Source organism: Eptesicus fuscus, chromosome 6 (assembly GCF_027574615.1).
Source record: "Eptesicus fuscus isolate TK198812 chromosome 6, DD_ASM_mEF_20220401, whole genome shotgun sequence".
NCBI classification, from domain to species: domain Eukaryota; kingdom Metazoa; phylum Chordata; class Mammalia; order Chiroptera; family Vespertilionidae; genus Eptesicus; species Eptesicus fuscus.
Window position 1 is genome coordinate 2,883,099 of NC_072478.1, and position 12,222 is coordinate 2,895,320.

The window sequence follows — 12,222 nt, forward strand, 5'->3', positions numbered from 1 at the left end:
CCATCTCTGTGAATGGACTGTTTTACTTTGTGTGCCTAGAGCAATAAAAATTCAAGCAAACAGGATACAGCCTCAATGGTGCCAAAGAAAAGAAAAGGCTGCCTTTCAAACAGCAAGCTTCCACTGGGCCAGAGGTAGGAGGTGGAAGACCAGAGATGGAGCGGAAGGGAATGTTTTCATTTACAAGAGAAGAAAAGGACCCACAAAGTGGGAGGGAAAAACAACACAGAACTGGACAAAAAGGGAAAAAGTAACACACTTACTACCAAACCCAAACACTGGAGTTCAGTGGCTGAGGAACATTTCCTCTTTTATTTAATGCAGAAAAAAAAATGAGTAAAATTTATATCTGGAATTCATAAACATAAGATTGACCAGATTCAGCCTAAATCTAGAAATGAAGTCCAGCATCTTGTATCCAGTGGAAACCATATATTCTTTTATTTAAAAAATATTTTATTGATTTTTTACAGAGAGGAAGGGAGAGGAATAGAGAGTTAGAAACATTGATGAGAGAAACATCAATGAGCTGCCTCCTGCACACCCCCTACTGGGGATGTGCCCGCAACCAAGGTACATGCCCTCGACCAGAATTGAACCTGGGACCCTTGAGTCCGCAGGCTGACACTCTATCCACTGAGCCAAACCGATCAGGGCGGAAACCTTATATTCTTAAACCCCCAGGATGGATGTGTATAAGTTTGGCTGTCATCACAAAAACCAAACTCAGATGCCAGTGAAAAAGGAGAGAGGTTTATTTAAGTGCCGGTTACCTGAGGAGATGGGGAACTCTTGTCCAAAGCCCGTCTGAACATTGCAGTGCAGGCAGAGGCTTTTATAGGGAGGGAGAGGGAAAGCAGGACTAAGAAATCAAGTTTTCTACATGCAGATCAGCACAGTCCACTCTGATAAAGACCTTGAAACTGGTCAAGTGATGGCCTGGTGTTTGTCATCCTGGTTCTACCTTATCCTGGTTTTACAGCTGAAGGTCAGCAATTCTCCTAGAGCTATGACGACTAAAGGTCAGAGTCTATATCTTCTGAAGTTACCGGATTTTCCGGCGTATAAGACGACTGGGCGTATAAGATTTTCCTGGGTTAAAAAGTCCTCTTATACCCCGGAAAATACGGTAGTCCAACATATCTAATCCATTATATCTAATCCCATCAATATAGTCCAATATATCGTATTTTCCGGTGTATAAAATGACTTTTTAACCCAGGAAAATCTTATATGCCCAGTCGTCTTATACGCCGGAAAGTATAGTAGTTCCTATGATTCTTATACAAACATGCTGTTTATCTATAAGCTACATATTAGTCAGTCAGCATTTGCAGAAACAATGTCAAAAGAACGGTGGGTGGGTCACAGTCCGGTTACATGTGCACCCCATGCAGTGGTATGGCCCCGGCTAGAAGGGCCATGCTTGCCATGAGGCTTTGCTGTCTCTGTTTTGATCGTCTTAATGTTGTTGTTGTTAATCCTCACCAGAGGATATTTTTCCATTGATTTTTTTTTTCTTTTTAGAGAGAGTGGAAAGCAGGGAGGGATGGGGAGAGAGAAAGAGAACATGGATGTGAGAGATCTACCTGTTGCCTACTACACACACCCCCGACAGGGGCTGGAAACAAACCTGCAACCTCGGTACATACCCTTGACTGGAACTCGAACCCAAGACCCTTTGGTCTGCAGGCCGATGCTCTAACCACTGAGCAATGCCAGGCAGGGTGATAGTCTTAACAATTATTAAGAAGGGCCCCCCGTTTTTATTTTGTACGGGGCCCTACACATTTCATAACTGGTCCTGATGCTAGGCTCTGAACTTTACAAGTGTTTCCTTTTACCCTAAGCAACTCTGCATTCAGGATATTCCCCCCTTAGGTTAACGATCATATTCCATGATGTGCTGGTCTTTCCCTCATGTCTCACTCTACACTGCTCTGTGAACTCAATGACGTTAATAATAATACAGCCTTTTCATCTGCGAATTCCTCACACACAGCAGGGCAGATATCTTAAGCAATCACTTCTTTGTTGTATGAATAAATGAATGAGTCAACAAATGAACAAACTATTTCTATACAATTTCTATATCATTTCTAAATGATATCATTTCTTTGTTGTATGAATAAATGAATGAGTCAACAAATGAACAAACTATTTCTATACAATGGTACATTTCTAAAATGATAAAATACTGTCTTGCACACCTTAGACATCCAAGAATAACAGGTTTTACTTATGCACAGAATGAAATTTGAATGTTAAAGACTCTTCAATTCGTTAAATCAAATGACCAAATGTGGGGCGTGACCAGATAGCGGCATCAGGAATGTGACAGGAACATGGCTGGACATCAGTCAGACACAGCCCCAGTGAGTGGATGTTCCTACACGCACTGCACTTAGAAGCGACCTCAGGAGGCCCAGCACGCCTCACGCAGCACCTCCTGAGGGTGTGGCACAGGCAGTGACTGGAAAAGCAGGCCTCCGGGGCCTGGGTAGAAGTCCCGGTTCTACAACTTCATAGGTGGGGGCTTTGAGCAAGTCATGTGCTAGAGTGTGCCTCCGTGTCACCCAAGACATAGGCATGTTCACAGAACGAACTCCTAAGGTCGTTGTGAGGATGTCAGGAGACAATCCCGTCAAGCCTTGGCACTGGGCATGGTGCGGGACTGGTTAGATGCAGACTCTCAGGACACGCCCTGGTGTGTCTCAATTAGCATCTGCACTCCAACAAGGTCCCACGGTGAGCAGCACTTCAAACAGTGGCCGGTGCATGGCACCCCGTCCTGCCTTCATCGTTCTTTATCCTTCTGAGTTTGCATGATCGGAGAGCACCTGCCTGATGATCCAGTTCCTGGTTAAATGCTAGGAGTAATGCCGACCTAGGTCCCTCTCATGAGCCCTGGATGACGGACATGGACCATCAGTGCTGCAGGGACTGGCTAAGGAGCATGGGCTGGGGTAGTTGCTGGGAAGTTAGAACTCACAGGCCGCAGGACGCCGCAGGTGGAGTGGAGATAGGGAGGGAACATCTTATGCAGGGAAATGTGAGCAAAGACCCAAAGGCAAGAAGTGATCATGCCGATCTCCAGGTGCAGGGAATAGGTTCGCTTAGTCCCAAACTAAGAGTACACACAACAGGACTTTACACAAGTCCGCGGTCCCTGAATGGAAATGCTTGTCTCAGAGGTCAAAAACGGAAAGGCATACTAAGAATACAGCAGAACACGCCCATAAAATTATGAATTAAGTTGTTTTTCTATGTTCCAGTAGATACATTTGGAAATTGATTTATTCTTTTTCTTTTCATTCCCCACAGAGTTGCCACCCCATTTGGAGGTTTTGAAAAAGCATCAAAAATGGTGAAATTCAAGGTCCCAGATTTTGAGCTACTACTTCTAACAGATTCCAGGTTCATGGCCTTTGCCAACCCACTTTCTGGCAGACGGTCCTTCAACAGGACTCCTAAGGGGTGGATATCTGAGAACATCCCTATAGTGATCACCACCGAGGCCCCAGAGGGCCCCGCCGTCCCAGAGTCGGAAGACCTCTGAGCAGACAGCCGCGAGGCCTCAGGCACCTCTGCACACTAATGTCGCTTCTGTTATTCCACTTGCTGGCAAAGCCACTCACACTCTTCAGCAGCAGCAATAACTCAGTCGTAACTTAGCAATGTTCCTTTTATGGCATTTAACTTCAACCTCGGAGCAAATACTAATAAACAACCCATAATCTTGTTTTAAACTCTTAGCTCACTTGTGTTTATTCCTCACTTTGTTTTCGCGTGGTCCAAACAACCCCGCCTTCGACTGGGGCAGCCCAGGAGATCGGACAAAGTTCTACCCTTTCTCCTTTGTTGTATAAATAAATGAATGAGTCCACACGAGCTAGTCCCAAATTAAGCTTTCCAAGTGCATCTAGAATCAACACGCAGTCAACATATTCAGACGCATTCCATGCGGGATGTAAGGGGTGAGGGGGATGGAGGAGGCTGTGCAAACATCGCGATAGGAGAGGCTGGGCCGGGCCCTTCCTGGTGACCACGGACAGTACCATGTCTGGATGGAGTCTTTGCATGAGACAGTCTGACCGTTTCTACAGGGCCTTGTCTCCTTCCGCATGCTCTGAATCACGGGGTAATTATTCTAGACATTCTCCAGAGTTCAACTGGGTTGTTACACCGGCTTAACATTCCACCAAGGAGACTGAGACAATGACTCAGGGAACGTCCTGCTACCTAGTTTTAAAGGCCAAGGTTACCTGCAATTCAAGTTCCTCACACCCCAATGCTGCGTGCCGATGAGGTTCAAGTTTATGTGTACATTTTTAGGAGTGTGAAAACACATACAATGCACACTACTATACATCTAAGCAGATGCATATGCGAGAGGGAGAGAGAAATTTGAATTGGTATCTGTCTTTGATGAATCCTTAAATTCTGTTCAAATCCTTAAGCACTAGGGAGTATATGCTATAAAACAAACAAAAACAAGCAACAGCAGGTCCAGCCGGTGTGGCTCAGTGGTTGAGCTTCGACCTATGAACCAGGGGGTCAGGATTCAATTCGTAGTCAGGGCACATGCCTGGGTTGTGGGCTGGATCCCCAGTGTGGGGCGTGTAGGAGGCAGCTGACCCATGATTCTCTCTCGTCCTTGATATTTCTATCTCTCTCTCCCTTCTTCTCTGAAATCAATAAAAAAAAAACAACCCAGCAGAACATTAAAACCTCTGAAAATAACGTTGCACACATCCGCCATGAAATTTGTGAATACACTGGAATAGGAGACTCAGACATGTCTTAAAATATGATTGAGGAAGCACAGAAATGGTAAGAAATAAACACCAGGTCTTCCCATTTGAAGTCAGTGAAGAGTTCTGTGACAGACGCCGAGATGGAGAAGGTCCCACCACAGGAAACCACCCCAGATTACGCTCAGGCGGTGGAAGAGGGAGTGTGCACAGCAGAGCGAGGAAAACGCACGGAGCAACACTGCTTGTTTACAAGAATCTGTTCCTCGTGCTGGGACTCATGGTTGTCTTAATCAGCCTCTAGCCTTGTAAGTGAATTAAAAAAAACTTAATGAAACACGCAATCCCTAGAAATGATATCAATATATTTTATTCATACATATTGTCATTGGAATAATTTAAATAATTGGTAATTGGTGTAATTTAAAATATAACTTTAGTATATATCATTTTTATTTATGTTTTGGTGTTTACCTGTTTTAAAATGATTTGGCACCTGTGATAAACGCTAGGTATGAGGCTCACGTCGCACCATTTTTTGGTTCATTTTAAAAATAAAAATTACTCCTATTCTATTAGGCATTTGCTGAAATGGTTTTGTTTCCATTGGCAGTTTGAAATGAGTTACTATTGTTCATTAAATTCGAATTTTATTGCCTGGTTTTAACTACCACCAAGTGGATCACCATTCGTCCAACCACCAACAGGGGGCCAACAATGAAATGTCAGCTACAGAACAGGACCCGCAGCACCAAGGAGCAGACTTTAAGAGGGAGACGCGAAGTGTGTTTAAGATTAGGCGGAAAATGATGGACCCCCCCTCAGGGCCCACTGCATTCCTCCTTCCTGCAAGTGGCTGTTCACCTCGCGCAGCCGTCTGACACCTTCAGAAATGCCAACGTTTCACACTCCAGTTGCTGCGCAATTAAAGATTTCAAATGCATTTTTATTGGGTTTTCCAGGGACCTGAAAAGCAGCAATATCTTTCCGAGTCTGAAGAAATACTGTAGTCTGTTTAGAACAGCAGAAAGACTGGGGGATCTATTCCCCCGCCCACATGTTACGCGTGAAACGTGGAATAAAGGGGTCGGAACATGAAAAGACCAAGTGAAGGGGTGAGAACACTTGGTGGACTATTAAATGCCAAGCACTATATTCACTGCTTTACCAAGGCTCCTTGATATATACTCTAGTATTTTACTTTCACAATGATCCTGTGAGGAAGGTATTCAAAATAAGCTCCATTTTATATAAGAAAATCGAGCCTCAGAGAACCAAGGTGATTGATTCACTTGATTCTGGCTCAAAATGGGAAGAACCTGGCAAGTCTGACTGAAAAATAGATAAGAACTCATGCTCATCACTTCTCTTTCAGAATCAAATTCAGCACCAAACTATTTTATTACATCTAGACAAAACAAAACAAAACAACACACACAAAAACACAAAAAACCCCTCCATGGTCTTCACTGGGCAAATACGGTGCTAAACTGGGGCATTCTCGAGTCACCCTCAAGGTCGTCCGGGCACTCTGACTCATGAAAGGCTGCCTCTCAGACTGTGTTGAGAGTGGCCGAAGGAGCACAAGCAGTGTGATGCTTGGAGATGCCCTCAGACACAGGGGCCTGGGGAAGGCTGCTCCTGTCTGCACAGCCTCGTGCCAGGGTCGGTGGAGCCTCGTGCAGGGGCAAAGGGGGGACAGAGAGGAAAGACAGGCACCACAGTGACACCCCGAAGGCAATCACCCAGCGTGAGAGCTCACCCCAAACATCCCTTCAAGCGAAGGTATTTTCTCCTTTCAAAACTTTAGAGGAAGCTCTCCCGACTCCCATTATCCTGTTCAAGGGCTCTGGGTCCTGAAGTGACATTTCCTCTCTTATTTAGCCAATGCTTGACGATCACCTGGCGACTTCTCTAACTAGAGCGCCAATGAACTAGAACTAAGCTGAAAAAAAACAGCCTTCTTGGCTTGTAACTCTCCCCTCCCTTCAACAGACTATAGTATTTCTCCAGACTCTGATGATCTCACTTTCCATTCCCTAATATTCGAAAGAACTTGATAATAAAACATAACTAATTATTGGTTGTTACAAGATCAAGTGCAAATACGGACAATCATCTTTTAGTTGAAATGACCATTTACTGCATCCACTTAAAATTCTACATTCTCTAAATGGACGCATTTATAATCGTTGCAGCAGCCTGGACATGGAGGGAGCCAATTACTCTCACAAAGGCTACCGTGGAGCCCAGCGCCCGCGGCGAGCGTGGAAGGAACACGGTGAACTTTCCAGCCCGGGCACGGCCGTGCCAGCACGCTGATTAATTCTGGAATTTCCTCGCTGCGCTGCTGATGCAAGATAAAACCTACATGACATCACTGGGTTCTGGCCACGACTGCTTCTCATGGAGCGGAGGACAGTGCTGCTTCGAACACCCCTGCTCTAATGAAAAGTACTTTCCGCATCCACAGGCTGTCATCTGTAGGAGGGGCAGCGCCTTCCTGTGGAAGGTGGACGGGGGGCCAGGCTTTTGCCAAAAGAGCAGGGGGTCTATTCCACACTCACCAACCGCAGACTTCACAAATGCATCAGAGGGTTTGTAGGAAATGATGCCTTGTCTCAGGATTTCAATGGCTTAGGCTGCAGTAAGATTAGAGAAGTAAAAGGGTGTGTCCTATTTAATTCCTTCAACAGAAGAGCTAGCTTTCCACCCTGCATATGAACTCTCCCTGGCTTCTCAGGGTAGTGGGATTCAATGGTGAGATTGGGTACCTGTGGGCAAAGAGAGAGGGAACCAGTTACTTCTTAGAGGTTATAGTTCAGATCCAAACAGAATGTGCTTGTTATTCAGTACTGTGTGACATTTGGAAGCATGTTTCAATGACAACTTACGCAGTGTCGGAGATAGAGACGGTTCAGGAAACAGGACCGGAAAAGTCAGAAGAAAAAAAGAGCAATTCAATGTCATGCCCTATTTTAAAACTGCTGATGGGAGAATTGGTATAGAAGCTGCAGCACCAGCAAAATAAATATACAAGGACCGGGTGAAGGATGCCAGATGAAGCAGGCTGAGGGACACAGCCTGCCGCACACAGCAGCTCTCTGCTGCTCTACGGCCTCTGGCCTTGCCCCTCAGAAGCAGTTCTGTTCACATACACGCAATCTGTTTGATGTGAGCTGTCTCCCAAATAGATATTCTCATCACACTTTATCAAAACTCACTCGCAGCAAGTGCCAGCTAGCTACTGATCTGCCGCAAATCACTGATATCTTCTTAAGCAATTTACTTCCCCCTAAAAGTCAGTTTTCTGCAGCTCTATTTATGTGGCTCACATGCCACCACTGCCTGAAACCTTCCCTGGCCAGCGCTATTGAAGAGACCACACTGCTAACCCCTCGTGTGTGTTTTTTTCTTGACAGCACTCATGACTCCCTAACCTAGTGTTATTCTAATCCAGGTCCTCTGAGAAGCAGATGCCAAGATGGGGTCAAACCTGCAAAAATTGTATTAAGAAAGCTGCCCACATGAGAGAAAATGGGGAGAGAGTCCAGAGACCTCCTGTGGGTGTATTCTAGATGTAGATGTATTCTAGACATAGACCTGTTCTAGACATGGATGTGTCTGAGGCCTGAGCATGTTCTAGACATGGATATATTCTAGACATAGATGTGTTCTAGACACAGGCACATTCAAGAAGTAGGCATGTTCTACATATGTGTTCTAGACACGGGCATGTTCTAGAAGTAGGCATATTCTAGATATGGGTGTGTTCTAGACATGGGGTGTTTTAGAAGTGTTATGCCCAGTGTTCAGGATCCCCAAAAACCCACCAGGAAGGAGCCAAGCCCGATGCAAAAGCAAGAGAACTTTTATTCGTGCTAGCACGAGCTCCCGTCTCCAACAATCACCGGCGCTGCGGCGGGAGAGAGAGAGCGTGCTTTGGGGAACAAAGGCTTTATTGGGGGTCCAAAGCAGTGGGCGGGGGGAACGTTCGTGGCCCCGTTGATTGGTCCGGGGGCAGGGTCAGGGGTCTGGTTACACGGGGGTACTGTGCAGCTTGCCTAATTTGGACTGAGTCCACTTCTCTGCATTCCTATTGGCAGGTTTAAGGGCAGGTCGGGTAACTGCTCAGAAAAGGGAGTCATATACATAGTTACACAGGATGGAGGGTACAGTACATTTTGTGCTGTCCTGCTCTGCCCTTTCATTCCCCCCTTGTCTTGAAACTTACGGGCCCAATCACGGGACGGTTTGCATTTCTACCTCGTCTCCCGCTTCTGGCCAAGGCCTCTAGTACCACAGTCCCCAACAGTACTGTCCACAGTGAAGTCCAGTTCCTCTCCTGCAGGTGTCGAGTCTCCTCCTGGCCTGCGTGGAGCCCAGGCTAGGGATCTCACGGGTGGTTGCCAGGATCCAGGCCGTTTCCTGGTGCAGGAGCTGGGAGTGGTGTAGCCAGGTCTGGACGCCATCTACTTCAACAGCCGTGGGCATGCTCAGGATAACAGTGTAGCGTCCCTTTCAGGTTAGGGTGAGTCCTTGGGCAGTGAACTTTACCCACACCGAGTCCCCGGGCTGGAAGGGATGTACAGGGTCTGCGGTGGGCACTGGCAGAGCATCTCGAACAAGCTTATGGGTGGCTCTCTGGGTATACTGCAGAGCCTGTAAGGACTTGAGTAAGGGAATGGTTATGAATTCCAGCTTTCAGTTTCTCCCTGACCCTGGAAAGGAGCGGGGCGGGGGGGGGGAGGTCTACTATACATGACCTCAAAAAGAAGGGAGGAACCCCTCCCAGTAGAGGGTACACATGGCCCATAAGAGGGCGAAGGGCAGGAGGTTGGTCCAGTTTTCACCGGTTTCTAGGACAAATTTAGTTAAAGTACTTTTTAGAGTCCTGCTCATGCCTGTCCAGATTCTGGGCATAAGACTTGAGCTATACTTTGAGATACCTTGGCTACAAAGGTGGGGCTGTTATCTGATCCTATGACTACTGGCAGCCCGAATCTAGGTATAATCTCCTGGAGTAATCTCTTGACAACTATAGAGGCAGTTTCTGTCCTAGTGGGGAATGCTTCAACCCAACCCGAGAAGGTGTCTATGAGAACTAGTAGGTACTTGTACTCTGATGCTGGTGGCTTAATCTCTGTGAAATCCACCTCCCAATGCTCTCCTGGGGAATTTCCCTGGGGCCCAAATTCCCAGGGGGACCCTCTTACCTTGCTTAGTATTTATCTGTGCACAGACAGTACTTCTAGTGACTATGCTTTTATTACCTCATCTACGCCTATGTGGGTAGCCTGGTGTAACTGGGCAACTAACGTCCGACCTAGAGCCTCTGGGACCAACAGTCTGTCATCTGGTAGGGTCTACCAACCATCTGGTCCTTTGATGGCTTGTTTCTGTTCTGCCAATTCCTCCTCTTGTTTGGTGTAGGAGGGGGTCTGCTGTAGGTCCAGGTCCGGCAGGGCTACTAAAACTTGTAAAGGCCCCACTGGTTTTAGGGCGGCTTCCTTGGCAGTTTGGTCTGCGGCTCTATTTCCTCTGGCTTCAATTGTCTCCCCTTTCTGATGTCCTTTGCAGTGCACTATTGCAACTGCCCTTGGGAGCCAGATGACCTCCAATAAGGCTAAAATCTCTTCCTTAATTTTAATGTCCTTTCCCGCTGCAGTTGGTAACCCTCTTTCCCGGTGGATGGCACTGTGTCCCCATCGAAGGGCCTGGATTAAGGCCAAAAGTTCGACTTTTTGTGCCGTGGTTCCCCTATTCAGGGACTGCGCCCAAATGGTGCGGTCCAGGGTGACTACCGCTGCCCCTGCACATCGGATGCCATCCTGAACATAACTGCTCCCAACCGTGAACAGTACCTTGTCTGGTGATGATAGCGGGGCATCTGTCAGGTCTGGGCGAGCTGTTTGTACTGCATCTGTTACCTCTGTGCAGTCATGAATGGGTTCCTCTGGATCATCATCTGGAAGCAGGCTGGCAGGGTTGATGGCCAGTGTCTTATGGAACCGGAAGCAGGGCTGGTCCAGGAGAAGAGCTTGGCACTGGGTGATCCTGGTGTTTGACATCCATCTCTCTGGAGCACCTCGAAGGAGGGCCTCCACACCATGGGGTATTATTAGGGCTAGTTCCTGGCCCAGAGTCTGCTTATCTGCCTTCTTTACCAGCGATGCTGTGGTGGCTACTGCCCGGAGGCACGCTGGCCACCCTGCTGCCACGGGGTCTAGCCTCTTAGACAGATAGGCTACAGGTCTCTTCCAGGTACCTAGAGTCTGAGTGAGAACCCCTTTGGCAATGCCCCTTACCTCACTCACGTGGAGGTGGAAGGGCTTAGTGACGTCTGGCAAGGCTAGGGCAGGTGCTGAGACGAGAGCCTTCTTTAGCTCCTCAAAGGCCCATTGTTCCACTTCAGTCCAGTTCAGCGGCTGCATTTCCCTAGTACTTGAGTAGGTTTAGTGATCTCCGTGAGCCCTGGTATCCATAGGTTGTAGTATCCAACTGCCCTTAGGAATTCTCGCTTCATCCTCATCAAAGGATATGGTGGCACGTCTAAATAGTTTCTGTAGGAGGTCACATCTACACAGGGGGTATGGACATTCTGGCATGACCAGAAATGAATGCGTTACCGTGTTCCTTCCAAGTTCTACAGTCCTTTTTGATGTCCAAGGAAAATAGGCAGTTTGTCTGGTGGCTTCCTGGACTGCTGTCTTCTTAGAGGTTATGGGTCCCATCGGCTCTGTCAAGACTGAATAGGCTGCTCCAGTGTCCACCAGGAAACTAACAGGTTTGCCCCCCACTTGTAAGGTTACTCTGGAGGCTTAATGGAAAGGAACCCCGGTCCTATCAGTCCTCTTCCTCTAAGTTAAAGACCCTTGGAGTCTGAGTCTCCCCTTTCTGCTTCTCTAGCTAACCTGCCAGGACATTCTCTCTTCCAGTGCCCCTGCTTCTTACAATAGGCATACTAATTCCTTCCTATTTGCTGCTGGCTTTTTCTTCCTTCCAACATTTCTCTGTTCCCCTTCTCACCACATACACAAACCTTCACAAATTTCACAATTTCAAATTAGCCTTCAAACCTTCTTTCTATGTCCTTCAAAAATGCATAACCATGCCTCAAACCTTCCATTATTTTAAAATATTTAGAAAAGGCAGAGGGAGAAGGGAGCAGGCCCAGCCACTCCCTCCAGCCGCTTGAATTTCAAACTGCCACATTTTTCCTAGAGATAAAGATCTCAGCCTCAGATAAGCCTGAAAAGGGGAATGGGGGAATTTCTAGCTGCCGCCTTTAAGCCCCCTAACAGAACATGGTGAAAAGTGTCCAAGGAGTCGCTGAGGGTTCTTGGGTCTCATTGGGGTACAGGGGGTCACAAGGGAATGTCCCTCCTCACAGCCACCTCCAGCTACTCAAAACCCTGTCAGTTGAGGGCTCAGGGGGGATGGGCACCGGGTGGGCAGAGGCAGGGAG

At 47.2% G+C, this 12,222-nt stretch overlaps 1 protein-coding gene across 1 annotated transcript in view; it reads left to right on the plus strand.

Moving 5' to 3' along the window:
* Window positions 1–3,749, plus strand: part of MYOZ2 (myozenin 2) — a 28,925-nt gene extending 25,176 nt beyond the window's left edge. Inside the window, exon 5 of the mRNA XM_028130232.2 lies at window positions 3,325–3,749. Within this exon, the coding sequence (XP_027986033.2) occupies window positions 3,325–3,559 (235 nt within the window). The 3' untranslated portion in view covers window positions 3,560–3,749. The remainder of the gene's footprint in view (window positions 1–3,324) is intronic.
* The last annotated feature ends 8,473 nt before the right edge of the window (window positions 3,750–12,222 follow it).